At 44.5% G+C, this 12,845-nt stretch overlaps 1 protein-coding gene across 2 annotated transcripts in view; it reads left to right on the top strand.

The window, feature by feature from the left end:
• TARBP2 (TARBP2 subunit of RISC loading complex) overlaps positions 1 to 12,845 on the top strand; it is a 50,385-nt gene that overhangs the window by 32,732 nt on the left and 4,808 nt on the right. For both annotated transcript variants that reach the window (XM_044287506.1, XM_044287505.1), the window contains exons 5-7: positions 3,061 to 3,133; positions 3,224 to 3,341; positions 11,748 to 11,875. In XM_044287506.1, coding sequence (XP_044143441.1) covers positions 3,061 to 3,133; positions 3,224 to 3,341; positions 11,748 to 11,875 — 319 coding nt within the window. The remainder of the gene's footprint in view (positions 1 to 3,060; positions 3,134 to 3,223; positions 3,342 to 11,747; positions 11,876 to 12,845) is intronic.

Genomic DNA, 12,845 nt, shown 5'->3' with positions numbered 1-12,845 from the left:
GTTCTTGTCTATGCCTTGTGTGTATCTGATTTATTTTATCTGGAATTTTGGGTTGTCTGCCATTTTTGATTTCTACAGTCCTTCTGGATCCTACATTTCTCATAGTGTCTTGTTTTGCAGAGACATGGGGCAGAGTTTCACCACACTGCACTGCTCTGTGTTCTCTGATTAGTAACAGCTCCTGTGCCCTCATACTGCAGGGTCTGTTTTCCTGCAGCTTGAGCCTGTCTGCCCTGTAATCTCTCCCCCTGTCAGCTCTTACGTGCAGGAGGCAGCAAGACCAGTGTGCATCTCATAGAACTACACTGGAGAGTCAGCACACAAAGATAGTCTAGACAGGGAATGTGAATCAGAAGGTTTATATAACTGCAGTTAATCACTGTATACACTCATATACTATATATCTGCACTCCTGGTCCTTTAGATGGGGAGACATATCTTTAGCAGAATACAGGGATATACAGAAGGAGGGGCAGGGCTGAGAGCTGCCTTGAGGTATTGGATTGGAGATGTCATCCTGTAATTAACAGAAATTAGACACATGGGAGAGACAGAGTTCCTGTTAACACATTAGAGTAAGCTCTGGTTTGGTGGTCAGACTTGAGGTCAAATTACCAGGTTCTCGTAATGAAAAGGTTCAGAATGTATGGATGCAACTGAGTTAGGGCTCGTAAACTATATATATATATATTTTTTCCATGTCCGTTTGTTTTTTGCGGCCCGTATGCAGAACCATTCACTTCAATGGGTCTGCAAAAACAAACAAACTGAAACTACTTCATGTGTGTTACATTTCCGTAAATACGCATGGCCGTTCCGCAAAACAGATAGAACATGTCCAATTCTTGTCCATTTTGCGGACAAGGAGAGGCATTGTTACAATGGATACGCAAAAACATCCATATGTTTTTGCGGACCGCAAAATACATACATACGTACATTCGTGTGCATGAGCCTTTTGGGTGTAACGCTGCATGGTCGCCGCTGCTTCTTTCCGGCGACGGGGGGAGCAGCCAATGGTAGGCCATGATGGGGGGGGGGTGGAGCCTCCCTAGCGTCACCTCCGATGCTAGGGAGGCTAGTCTCCGTAGCGGCCTGCTATGCAGCAGCTCCCGGGCATTGGGGGGGGGGGGGGTCATTATAGGTGTTTGATATCCCCTTTTAACTTTTAGTTAATCCAATTAAAAATGTACTTATTTGGAGTCTTCTTCCTCCTGTTGTTGCTTGCGAGGAAAAGCCCTTATTTGATGCCCTGCATATACAGCTGTTCTTAGTCGTGTTAGGAGGAAGTGCTTCCCTTTTGTCACCTCTCCTGAGACGTCTGTTTTAGTAAATACTTGAAATGACTGATGGAGCAATTTTCTTTTGCAGTGTACTGTTCCTCTGTTATTTCTTTTAGAAACGTAAGACTGAACTAACCGTTATCTGCAAAATCTAACACTATCCAGTCAGCGGGGCCAAAGGAATGGCAACATCCAATTGTAAGTGGACTTTTAAGTAAGGGTACTTTCACACTTGCGTTTTTCTTTTCCGACATAGAGTTCCGTCCTAGGGGCTCTATACCAGAAAAGAACTGATCAGGCATATCCCCATGCATTCTGAATGGAGAGTAAGGGTACTTTCACACTTGCGGAAGTGTGATCCGGCTGGCAGTTCCGTCGTCTGAACTGCCCGCCGATCTGCCGCTGACTGAAAGCATTTGTGAGACGGATGCGGATCGTCTCACAAATGCATTGCAAGGACACGGATCAGTCTCTCCGCTTGTCATGCGGACCGACGGATCAGTCTTGTACTTTTTTTTTTTCACATTTTTACCGATATGCGCATGCCAGAACGACGGATCCGGCACTAATACATTCCTATGGGAAAAAATGCCGGATCCGGCATTCAGGCATGTCTTCAGTTTTTTTTTCGCCGGAGAGAAAACCGTAGCATGCTGCGGTTTTCTCTTTTGCCTGGTCAGTCAAAACGACTGAACTGAAGACATCCTGATGCATCCTGAACGGATTACTCTCCAGAATGCATGGGGATAAACCTGATCAGTTATTTTCTGGTATAGAGCCCCTGTGACGGAACTCTATGCCGGAAAAGAAAAATGCAAGTGTGAAAGTACCCTAATCCGTTCAGGATGCATCAGGATGTCTTCAGTTCAGTCGTTTTGACTGATCAAGCATGCTACGGTTTTATCTCCGGCGATAAAAACTGAAGACTTGCCTAGATGCCGGATCCGGCATTTTTCCCCATAGGAATGTATTAGTGCCGGATCCAGCATTCAAAATGCCGGATCTGGCCTGCGCATGTGCAGACCGGTAAAAATGTGAAAAAAGATACAAGACGGATCCGTCTGTCCGCATGACAAGCGGAGAGACTGATCCGCTCTTGCAATGCATTTGTGAGATGGATCCGCATCCGGATCAGTCTCACAAATGCTTTCAGTCACATGCGGATCCGGCAGGCAGTTCCGACGATGGAACTGCCCGCCGGATCACACTGCCGCAAGTGTGAAAGTAGCCTTATAAGAGGAATAACGGAGGAATGGCACAATGCTGAGTTACTAGTAAATTTGATGCAGATTTGTTATTTCATGGGGAACAAAAGTAGTTGCAAAAACTGACACGTCAGGAGAGCGGAGTGGTCCTTATATAGGTGTCGTATTGACTGGGAAGCACATTAAACCCGTAGGGCTGAGGACGGTGTACTGCATTACATTATTAAAACCTGTAGAGGGCAAATGACGTGGACATCAAGAAAATCTCTAGGTTGTAGATAAAGGCCTTTTGGAAGGAGTATTGTTAGTCCTGTCAGCTTCTGGTTCTTCTCAATGCAGATGCACCGTACTCGGCCAGGCACCGTACTCGGCCTGAGAATCCCAGCAAATATTCAAAACTATATGTAAACTTTTAGCGCTGAATCCAAAAACTGTCGAGAGCATTGGAGCAGCAGTGCTGGGAGATCAGACCAGTCAGTAGGGCTACTTTTTTAATTTTATATTCCTTCTTGCCTTTACATAATTTTTTGGGGTCTCTAAAAACCCCTTTTAATGTTTTCTTCTTTGTGTAGGAATAACAGCATTGACATGAAACTGCCTTTGTCGGCCCAGCAGTCAGAGTGTAATCCCGTGGGGGCCCTACAGGTAGAATATTCTGCTCCTGCCCTTATTTTGCTACATTTGCTGCAAGTGTTCTTTTTGTCTTATTGCCATCTTTGTTTTCTCCTCTGTCAGGAGTTGGTGGTGCAGAAAGGCTGGAGACTTCCCGAATACACAGTAACGCAGGAGTCAGGCCCAGCCCACAGGAAAGAGTTCACCATGACCTGCCGGGTGGAGCGCTTTCTAGAGATTGGTAAGTGAGCTCTGCTGGATAGACAGCACCAAGGGAGATGGGATGGAGGCTGTCAGACATCAGGCGGTGAGGAGCCTTCTGAGGTTACCGGGTCCATAATGCAATCATTGTCTTGAAGTGAGGCACTTTAGAAGATTGCAATATAGAGAAGTGGGAAAAGGAATCCAGGATCCCGGTCAGACTGAATTCCCTTTCCCACTTGATTATTTGTAACCCTGACATTTCCATGCATCCAACAGCTGTGCAGGTGAGTTGGCCATGTATAGGTGAATTGCTCAATTTATGAAAATTTTTGCTAAAGCTCAATTTATGTTAATTTATGCTAAAGCAAATTTTGTGCCATATAAAACACCAATATTTTTCCAAATGCCTCCCCAACAGCACTAAACAGGAGGGTACCCCCGCCTCCCAAGGACAGGAAACAACGTGGAGAGTAAAAGTTTAAAAGCCTGCTCCCCTTTACCTTGTCCAGTTGTTTCCTGTCCCTTGGGGATGAAGTGGAGAAGTGGCAGGGTTCCATCCTGCCTAGTTTCCGCTCAACCTAATCATAGGTTAACACTGACCTGTGTCAGGAGGGCTGATGCAGAGTGGCGGATTCCGGAGCGTGATACTGGCCCCCCTGTCCGCTTTGGTGTAAGCCCTGCGACGGCAGGCAATCCCAGGCATTTCTGCTCCTCTCGATAGGCAGCGGTGGGAGAACGGCGGCCGACAGTTGATATTCTCCAGGAAGGTCGGAGTCTCGCGAGATCAGGTCGCGTGCGCGCAGCTGGGGAACTGGATGGCGTGCTTCGGTGTGGGGCTGCGCACCACGTAACCCAGAAGTTCGGGCTGTAAAAGGCTGGCATGTGCGGCGGTATGGCGTTCCTCAGTCGACGCACAGCCTGTCCAGGAAAGGTGTCGTGTCCCTTTCAGCAGAGATCTCTGCCGATCCTCCCAAAGCCCTCAGTCCGGTAGGCCTCCCCCTGTGTGAAATTCCTTATATAGCACCTCTTTTTGTGTGGGGGTGTTGAGTGTATTTTCACCTTTTGTTCATGGTGGAGGTTCCCATGTTTAAACAAAAGCTCCCTTCTTAAGGGATTGTTTTTTTAAATTTCAGGGCAGAGATGCCAGTAAAAGTGGGGAACCTTCACTAAAGAAGAAATGTGCTATTTGCAAGAAGCAGTTAGCCGCCCATATTAAAAAGCCTCTTTGTCAAAAATGTACGGACAAAGTCATGTCATGTGAAGCTCCATCTTTGGTTGAGAGTCTGAAATCCATCATAAAGGCGGAAGTAAGCCCTGCTATTGACGCAAAGATGGCTTTAATTCCGCAAAAACCCTCTACATACAGATCTAATCCCGAAACTCAGGTTGACATGGATTTTGATTTAAGTTTCATCTAATTCTGACTCTGCCTCATCTGACGATGAATCTGGAGGGTCTTTATGTTCTATAGAAGAGACCGATTCGTTGCTCAAAACAATCAGAGCTACTATAAATATAGAGGAGTCTAAAGAGCCACACTCTATGCAAGACCACATGTTTAAAGGTCTGTGGGATAAAAAGAGGCAAGTTTTTCCTGTCCATGAAAACATAAAAAAGCTCATTTCTGAGGAATGGAAGGATCCAGAAAAGAGATTGGGCATTTCAAAAATCTTTAAAAGAAAGTATCCGTTTAATGAATCTGATTCGGCTCACTGAGATAAAACTCCGAGTGGACGCCCCTATAGCCGGGATCTCTAAGAAATCATCCTTACCCTTTGAAGATGTTGGGCTCCTTCCAGACGCCATGAATAAAAAATGTAAATCGGTTCTTAAAAGATCCTGGGAAACCTGTCCATGCTAAGACCCAGTGTTGCGACCACCTATACTGCTAGGATCCTTTCATTGTGGTTATCCCAGCTTGAGGAACACTTGATCTCCGGTACTGCAAGAGAGGATATCTTGTCCTCCATGCCAGTTTTGAAACAGGCCTCCGATTTCTTGGCGGGCGCATCAGTGGATCTGTTAAAACTTTCCGCTAGAGCGGCGGCTGTATCTAATAAGCACGACCACCACTGCTGGACTGCAGGATGGTCGTGACCCTGGAAACGGGCAGTGTATAATGTGATGGAAAAATGAATCAAGCCAGCAAAGGAGGCAATGTGGACAATCGCAGTACACAGTAGTGCTTTGTATTAACTTTCTCGATAAATGCCATTTGCTAAAATAAGGTGACCCCTTTACAAGGCAACTTTCAGCAGATTCATACCTATGAAACTGGCTGATCTTTTGCTTGTGTCACTGGCAGCTGAAGGCATCTGTGTTGGTCCCATGTTCATATGTGTGCGCATTGCTGAGAAAAATGATGTTTTAACATAGTAACATAGTACATAAGGCCGAAAAAAGACATTTGTCCATCCAGTTCGGCCTGTTATCCCGCAAGTTGATCCAGAGGAAGACCCCTCTCTAGTAGCTATAGCCTGTAATATTATTAAGCTCCAGAAATACGTCCAGGCCCCTCTTGAATTCCTTTATTGTACTCACCATCACCACCTCCTCAGGCAGAGAGTTCCATATTCTCACTGCTCTTACCGTAAAGAATCCTTTTCTATGTTTGTGTACAAACCTTCTTTCCTCCAGGCGCAGAGGATGTCCCCTCGTCACAGTCACAGTCCTGGGGATAAATAGCTGATGGGATAGATCTCTGTACTGACCCTTGATTATATTTATACATATTAATTAGATCTCCCCTCAGTCGTCTTTTTTCTAAAGTGAATAACCCTAATTTTGATAATCTTTCAGGGTACTGTAGTTGCCCCATTCCAGTTATTACTTTAGTTGCCCTCCTCTGGACCTTCTCCAGCTCTGCTATGTCTGCCTTGTTTACAGGAGCCCAGAACTGTACACAGTACTCCATGTGTGGTCTGACTAGCGATTTGTAAAGTGGTAGGACTATGTTCTTATCACGGGAATTAATGCCCCTTCTGATGCAACCCATTATCTTGTTGGCCTTGGCAGCAGCTGCCTGACACTGGTTTTTGCAGCTTAGTTTGCTGTTTATTAAAATTCCTAGATCCTTTTCCATGTCAGTGTTACCGAGTGTTTTACCATTTAGTATGTACGGGTGACTTGCATTTTTCCTTCCCATGTGCATAACTTTACATTTATCAGTGTTAAACCCCATCTGCCACTTATCTGCCCAAGCCTCCAGTCTATCCAGATCCCTCTGTAGTAGTATACTGTCCTCATCAGTGTAAATTACTTTACACAGTTTAGTGTCATCTGCGAAAATTTATACTTTACTATGCAAGCCTTCTACAAGATCATTAATAAATATATTGAAGAGAATAGGGCCCAATACTGACCCCTGAGGTACCCCACTAGTGACAGTGACCCAATCTGAGTGTGTACCGTTAATAACCACCCTCTGTTTTCTATCACTGAGCCAGTTACTTACCCACATACAGATGTTTTCTCCCAGTCCGAGCATTCTCATTTTATATACTAACCTTTTATGTGGTACAGTGTCAAATGCTTTGGAGAAGTCCAGATATACGACATCCATTGATTCGCCGCTGTCAAGTCTAGAACTTACCTCCTCATAGAAACTGATTAAATTAGTCTGACATGACCGATCCCTCACAAAGCCATGCTGATATGGCGTTATTTGCTTATTTCTGTTGAGATGCTCTAACATAGCATCTCTCAGAAAACCTTCAAACAGTTTACCCACAACAGATGTTAAACTTACCGGCCTATAGTTTCCAGGGTCTGTTTTTGGCCCCTTTTTGAATATTGGCACCACATATGCCATGCGCCAATCCTGTGGGACATTCCCTGTCAGTATAGAGTCTGCAAATATCAGAAATAAGGGTCTGGCTATGACATTACTTAATTCCTTTAGGATACGGGGGTGTATGTCATCCGGTCCTGGCGATTTGTCTATTTTAATCTTTTTAAGTCGCTGATGTACTTCTTCCTGGGTCAGACAGGACACTTTTAATGGGGAATTTATTTTTGCATTCTGCATGTCATCTGACAATTTATTTTCCTCAGTGAATACATTGGAGAAAAAAATATTTAACAGCTTTGCTTTCTCCTCATCGCTCTCTGCGACTTCCCCCTCATTACTCTTTAAAGGGCCGACACCTTCAGATTTATACTTTTTAACATTTATATAATTGAAGAATATTTTAGGGTTAGTTTTACTCTCTTTGGCAATTAATCTCTCGGTCTCTAGTTTGGCCGCTTTTATTTGTTTTTTACATGTTCTATTTTTTTCCTTATAGTTTTTCAGTGCTTCCGTGCTCCCCTCCTGTTTCAGTGAATGATATGCTTTCTTTTTGTCATTTATTGCTTTCGTTACAGTTCTATTTATCCACATTGGTTTCTTTTTATTCCTTAACCTTTTATTACCATACGGTATGTACCTCTCACAATGAGATTTTAGGATGTTTTTAAAGATATCCCATTTTGTGGCTGTATTTTTATTTTTGAGGACTTTGTCCCAGTTAGTTTGGCCTATGGCCTCTCTTAGTTGGCTAAATTTAGCTTTTTTGAAGTTTGGTATTTTTGTTCCTCCCTGTAGAAACGCTCTTTTGAATGATAATTGGAAGGTTATTACTTTGTGGTCACTATTTCCCAGGTGTCCCCCAACCTGCACGTCTGTTGTTCTGTCCGGCCTATTGGTTAATACAGTATGGCCGTCCCTCTAGTCGGGTCCTGAACCAGTTGGGAGAGGTAATTGTCTTTGGTTATTGCCAAGAACCTGTTTCCTTTATGAGATATACAAGTTTCAGTTTCCCAGTCTATATCTGGGTAGTTGAAGTCCCCCATAATAACCACCTCTTTATGATTTGCCGCCTCGTCTATCTCGTTTAGTAATAGATTTTCTGTGGACTCTGGTATATTAGGTGGTTTATAGTAAACTCCTATTAGTAATTTATTGTTGTTTTTAGCTCCATGTATCTCTACCCACAGTGATTCCACATGTTCATGTCCCTCATTTATATCTTCGCGGAGTGTGGGCTTTAGACCGGACTTTACATAGAGGCAGACCCCTCCTCCTCTCCGGTTTTGACGATCCTTTCTAAACAGACTGTAACCTTGTACATTAACCGCCCAGTCATAGCTATCATCCAGCCATGTCTCAGTTATTCCCACTATGTCATAGTTCTCCTCACACATCACTAATTCCAGTTCACCAGTTTTATTAGTCAGGCTTCTGGCATTAGTATACATACATTTGAGAGGTTTATGTATATTTTTTACCCTACACCTTTCCTTCTGAACTGTTCTAGTCCCTCCTTCCATTCCTCCCCCAGTCCCATTAATTTGCCCCCGGTCTCTATCTGCACTATCTTCCCGTCCTATAACGTAATTACCCTCCCCCCCAGTCCCTAGTTTAAACACTCCTCCAACCTTCTAGCCATCTTTCTCCCCAGCACAGCTGCCCCTTCCTCATTGAGGTGCAGCCCGTCCCTACGATAGAGCCTGTAGCTGATAGAAAAATCGGCCCAGTTCTCCAGTAACCCAAACCCCTCCTTCCTACACCAGTTCTTGAGCCACTTGTTAATCTCCATAATCTCCCGCTGCCTTTCTTGTGTGGCTCGTGGTACAGGCAGTATTTCGGAAAATACTACCTTTGAGGTCCTTGCCCTCAGCTTTTGACCTAAATCCCTGAAATCATTTTTAAGGACTCTCCACCTACCTCTAACTTTGTCATTGGTTCCGATATGGACCATGACCGCTGTATCTTCTCCAGCCCCTCCCAGTAATCTGTCAACCCGATCCGCAATGTGTCGAACTCTAGCGCCAGGAAGACAGCACACTGTTCGGCGATCACGGTCTTTGTGACAGATTTCCCTATCTGTTCCCCTAATAATGGAGTCGCCCACTACCAGCACCTGTCTGGCCTGCCCTGCTCTCCTGGTTCCCTGCTTACTGGAGCTGACATTCCCCTGACTGGCAGAGGAAGTGTCCGGCTGCAGCAGTGCCGTCCCCGGACTGACATCCCCCTCATCTGCCAAACGTGCAAACTTGTTGGGGTGTGTCAGATCAGGGCTAGCCTCCCTGGCACTCTTCCCTCTACCCCGCTTTCTAACTGTTACCCAGCTAGCTACCTCACTTTCCTCAGCCTCCTCTCTGTCACCCTCCCCCTCATCTACCCCAAAGAGTGCTTGCTCGGTGAGAAGCAAACTCTTTTGCAAATTGTCAATGCCTCTCAGTGTTGCAACTTGCCCGTTTAGAGACTCGATTTGCGATTCCAAACGGGTTATTTGCTCACATCTAGAACAAAGATATGCACCCTTGAACTCCTGTTCCAGGACTGCATACATCATGCAAGATGTGCACTGGACTGCGTTGTAAATTGTGCAACACATACTAAATGGGGATTACAACAGTAAAAAAGTAAAACAGTATATATGATTCAGACCTAGACCCTGTCTGCTGTAGCCGAAGGGCTACGCTAAACCAAGCCAACAACACACAAGGAAATTATATCCAACCTTAGTTTCCAAACTCCTTTTCTTAAACTCCTTGTTTTTTTAACTCCACTTAATAAGAAGCCCACTTAGTAGAGCAAGCCCCAGGAAGAGCAGGCTCTACAGAGTTTTAGTGGGTTAATTTATAGCACCTGGTTGCCCAGAGCACTCCCCTTAATTAAGCAGAGAAAAAAAAAGAAAAAAAAAAAGTTTAAATGGCAGTACTAGAATACCAACACTTAACTTTCAATGATCTCTTTCAATAACTTACAACTTTCAGCAGATTCATACCTATGAAACTGGCTGATCTTTTGCTTGTGTCACTGGCAGCTGAAGGCATCTGTGTTGGTCCCATGTTCATATGTGTGCGCATTGCTGAGAAAAATGATGTTTTAATATATACAAATGAGCCTCTAGGAGCAACAGGGGCGTTGCCATTACACTGCCTGGTCCTGTCAATGTGCAGAGGGGGCAGCAGATGAAGAGAGCAGAGCCTCTAGGTGTAACGGCAACACCCCCATTGCTCCTAGAGGCTCATTTGCATATATTAAAACATCATTTTTCTCAGCAATGCGGGCACATATGAACATGGGACCACCACAGATGCCTTCAGCCGGCAAGTGCTCATGTAACAGGTCAGCCAGTCTCGTAGCCACAAATCTGCGGACAGATGCCCTTTAATGCTGTGGATTCTCTGCAGCTGCATTTCAGGCAAAAAATCAAAATCGTGTTTGATTTAAGTAAAGAGTATGAAATGTTAGAAACCCACACACTGCAGAGAACACTTGCAGCATAAACTGGCTTCCGCTGCCGGTATTCACTCTGCAGCAATGTAAAGATTGTAAACCACAGAGGACCTTCTGTGATCCTGGCAGTTAAGCAGCTTTTTGTGGCAGTGATTTTCATCCCGGTCCACTGTGGATTTTATATATTGGATCCTACTCCATGTGGCTGTAAGTATTTTAATATTAAAGGGCTTGTGCATATTTATTTATTTATTTTTTTCCCTCCTTGTCCGTTCTGTTTTTTTTTTCTATTTGCGGCCCATATGCGGAACCATTCACTTCAATGGGGCGTCAAAAAAAAACTAAAACTGTGTGTATCCAGTGTCCGCATGGCTGTTCAGCAGAAAAATAAACTATTTTTGTCTGTATTACGGACAAGGATAGGACTGTTCAATTAGGGGCCAGCTCTTCGGTTCTGCAAAATGCGGAATGCACACGGCCGGTGTCTGTGTTCCTGTAGAATCAGTGCCTGCATGTTCTCAGACCGCTGTTCCTGTTCCAGGGGGAATCTCATAGGGGCAGTATTAATGAAGGGTGTATATTTGTGTATTGCAATGTTTTTGGTAAATCTTTCCCAACCTGAAAAGTGATGCTATGATGTGAGGTTTAGCAGATGTAAATGAATCTTGATTTCAGACCTTGCTGAGCCGATTAGTATTCGCCTGGTTGTAGGCATACATGTGAAGTCATCCAGACAAAGTAGAACTAAAGTAATAACTTTATAAATCCTTGAGCAATATATGCCACATTTTTATTGTGCCGTTTATTACGTCTGTCTGCCCTGGCTGTGCAGTAAAATACGTGGCAACTCGGGTGACATATGGCCGACTGGCTTCAGTTTGTAATTCAGTAAACATGTCTCCGCTTCCCGTGTTTATATCCGTGGATTTATGTATCCATGTATTACACACAGCTGTCCATTCCCTTCATGTATGACCATCCCTGAGGCTCAAGCGTCCTTTTATTCTCATTGTGGATCGAGGCTACGCCCCACCCACATTAAAACATACATTGATTAGACCAGTGCTAGATAGGGTCATAACCTAGCAAATACATTTGGCAGTTATTGGTACAGTCAGACTGTAAGTAACCCTATTAATTAAATCTGTAAGGTCTGCCTATTTGTCCGGCAAAGAGAGAAAATATTACAGAAGCTTACAGTCAGTTTATTTCCAGGCAGTGGCACATCCAAGAAGCTGGCAAAGAGAAATGCTGCGGCCAAGATGCTCCTGCAGATTCACAGGGTACCCACAGAGCATCGGGAAAATGGAGAGCCAGAGCCTGAAGATGATCAGTTTTCTATGGTAATTATGAGCCAGCTTAAGAAGGGGAAGGTATTGGCCATTAGATTTGTTTCCTTTTGAACCATAAACGCTCATCGCCCATTCCAGAAAGTCCCTCCTCTCCTTCGTTGGCTGGTCATTTTCATGGATGCCAGACTTTTGTGTGGGAAACAGTTTTTTGCCTTTTCATGTTTCAGGACCTTTAGTTGAAGAAGGAAGCTGTACTTCAGATCAACCTCCCGTAACTGAGGGCAATTTTACTAGGCCGTGTCCACTGGACCTCTCTTCAGAGTTTTTCAGTCAGGGTTTCCAACAGACAATTCCACGGATTTAGCTTATTTGAACTACCAATGGGGCACCAGGAGCCGTCGGGTTCCAACCCTCTCAGCAGTCCATATTCTAGGAATGGGCAATAGTATGGTGTACTACCTCATCGAGGAGAAAACTGTATCTATTACTGTATTACATAACCAGAGCTTGGCATGTTCAGGCTTTCACTGCCGATGCTCTAGTAGTGCTTTGGAATGAGTCGGTTGCTGTATCTATAACTTTCTCTACTCCTGGTTCACCACTTACTCAAAAATGTCAAGTTGGAGGGCATCCCTGCACTCCTAGTGGTTCCATACACGTCCCACAGGGTTTAGTACACGGATCTCTTCACTCTTGTGGCTGTTCCGTGGATATTTTCCTTATGGCGTTCCCAAGGTCTGCTGTTCTACCCCACTTAAAGTGGCTCTGTCACCAGGATCAACCCTATTAAACTAGACATGCTGCCTGGTAGGGCTCATCATGCTGATTTAAAACGATAGCTTTCTTTTGTCTGTATGATAAACAGCTGCAGAGAAATCAGTGTTTTTATTCATATGCAAATTAACATTTGTAGCACCAGGAGGCAGGGCTGAATCATCTGAACACTATGTAACACCCCCTGTGCTCTGCCCACGTTCCCCTCCCCTTGAATGATAGGGCAAGACTTGCTGAGGCCAGAACT

This window comes from Bufo gargarizans, chromosome 3 (genome assembly GCF_014858855.1).
Source record: "Bufo gargarizans isolate SCDJY-AF-19 chromosome 3, ASM1485885v1, whole genome shotgun sequence".
Classification (NCBI taxonomy): Eukaryota; Metazoa; Chordata; class Amphibia; order Anura; family Bufonidae; genus Bufo; species Bufo gargarizans.
The sequence above is the reverse complement of the archived record's forward strand: the minus strand, read 5'-3'. Positions and strand labels throughout refer to the sequence as shown.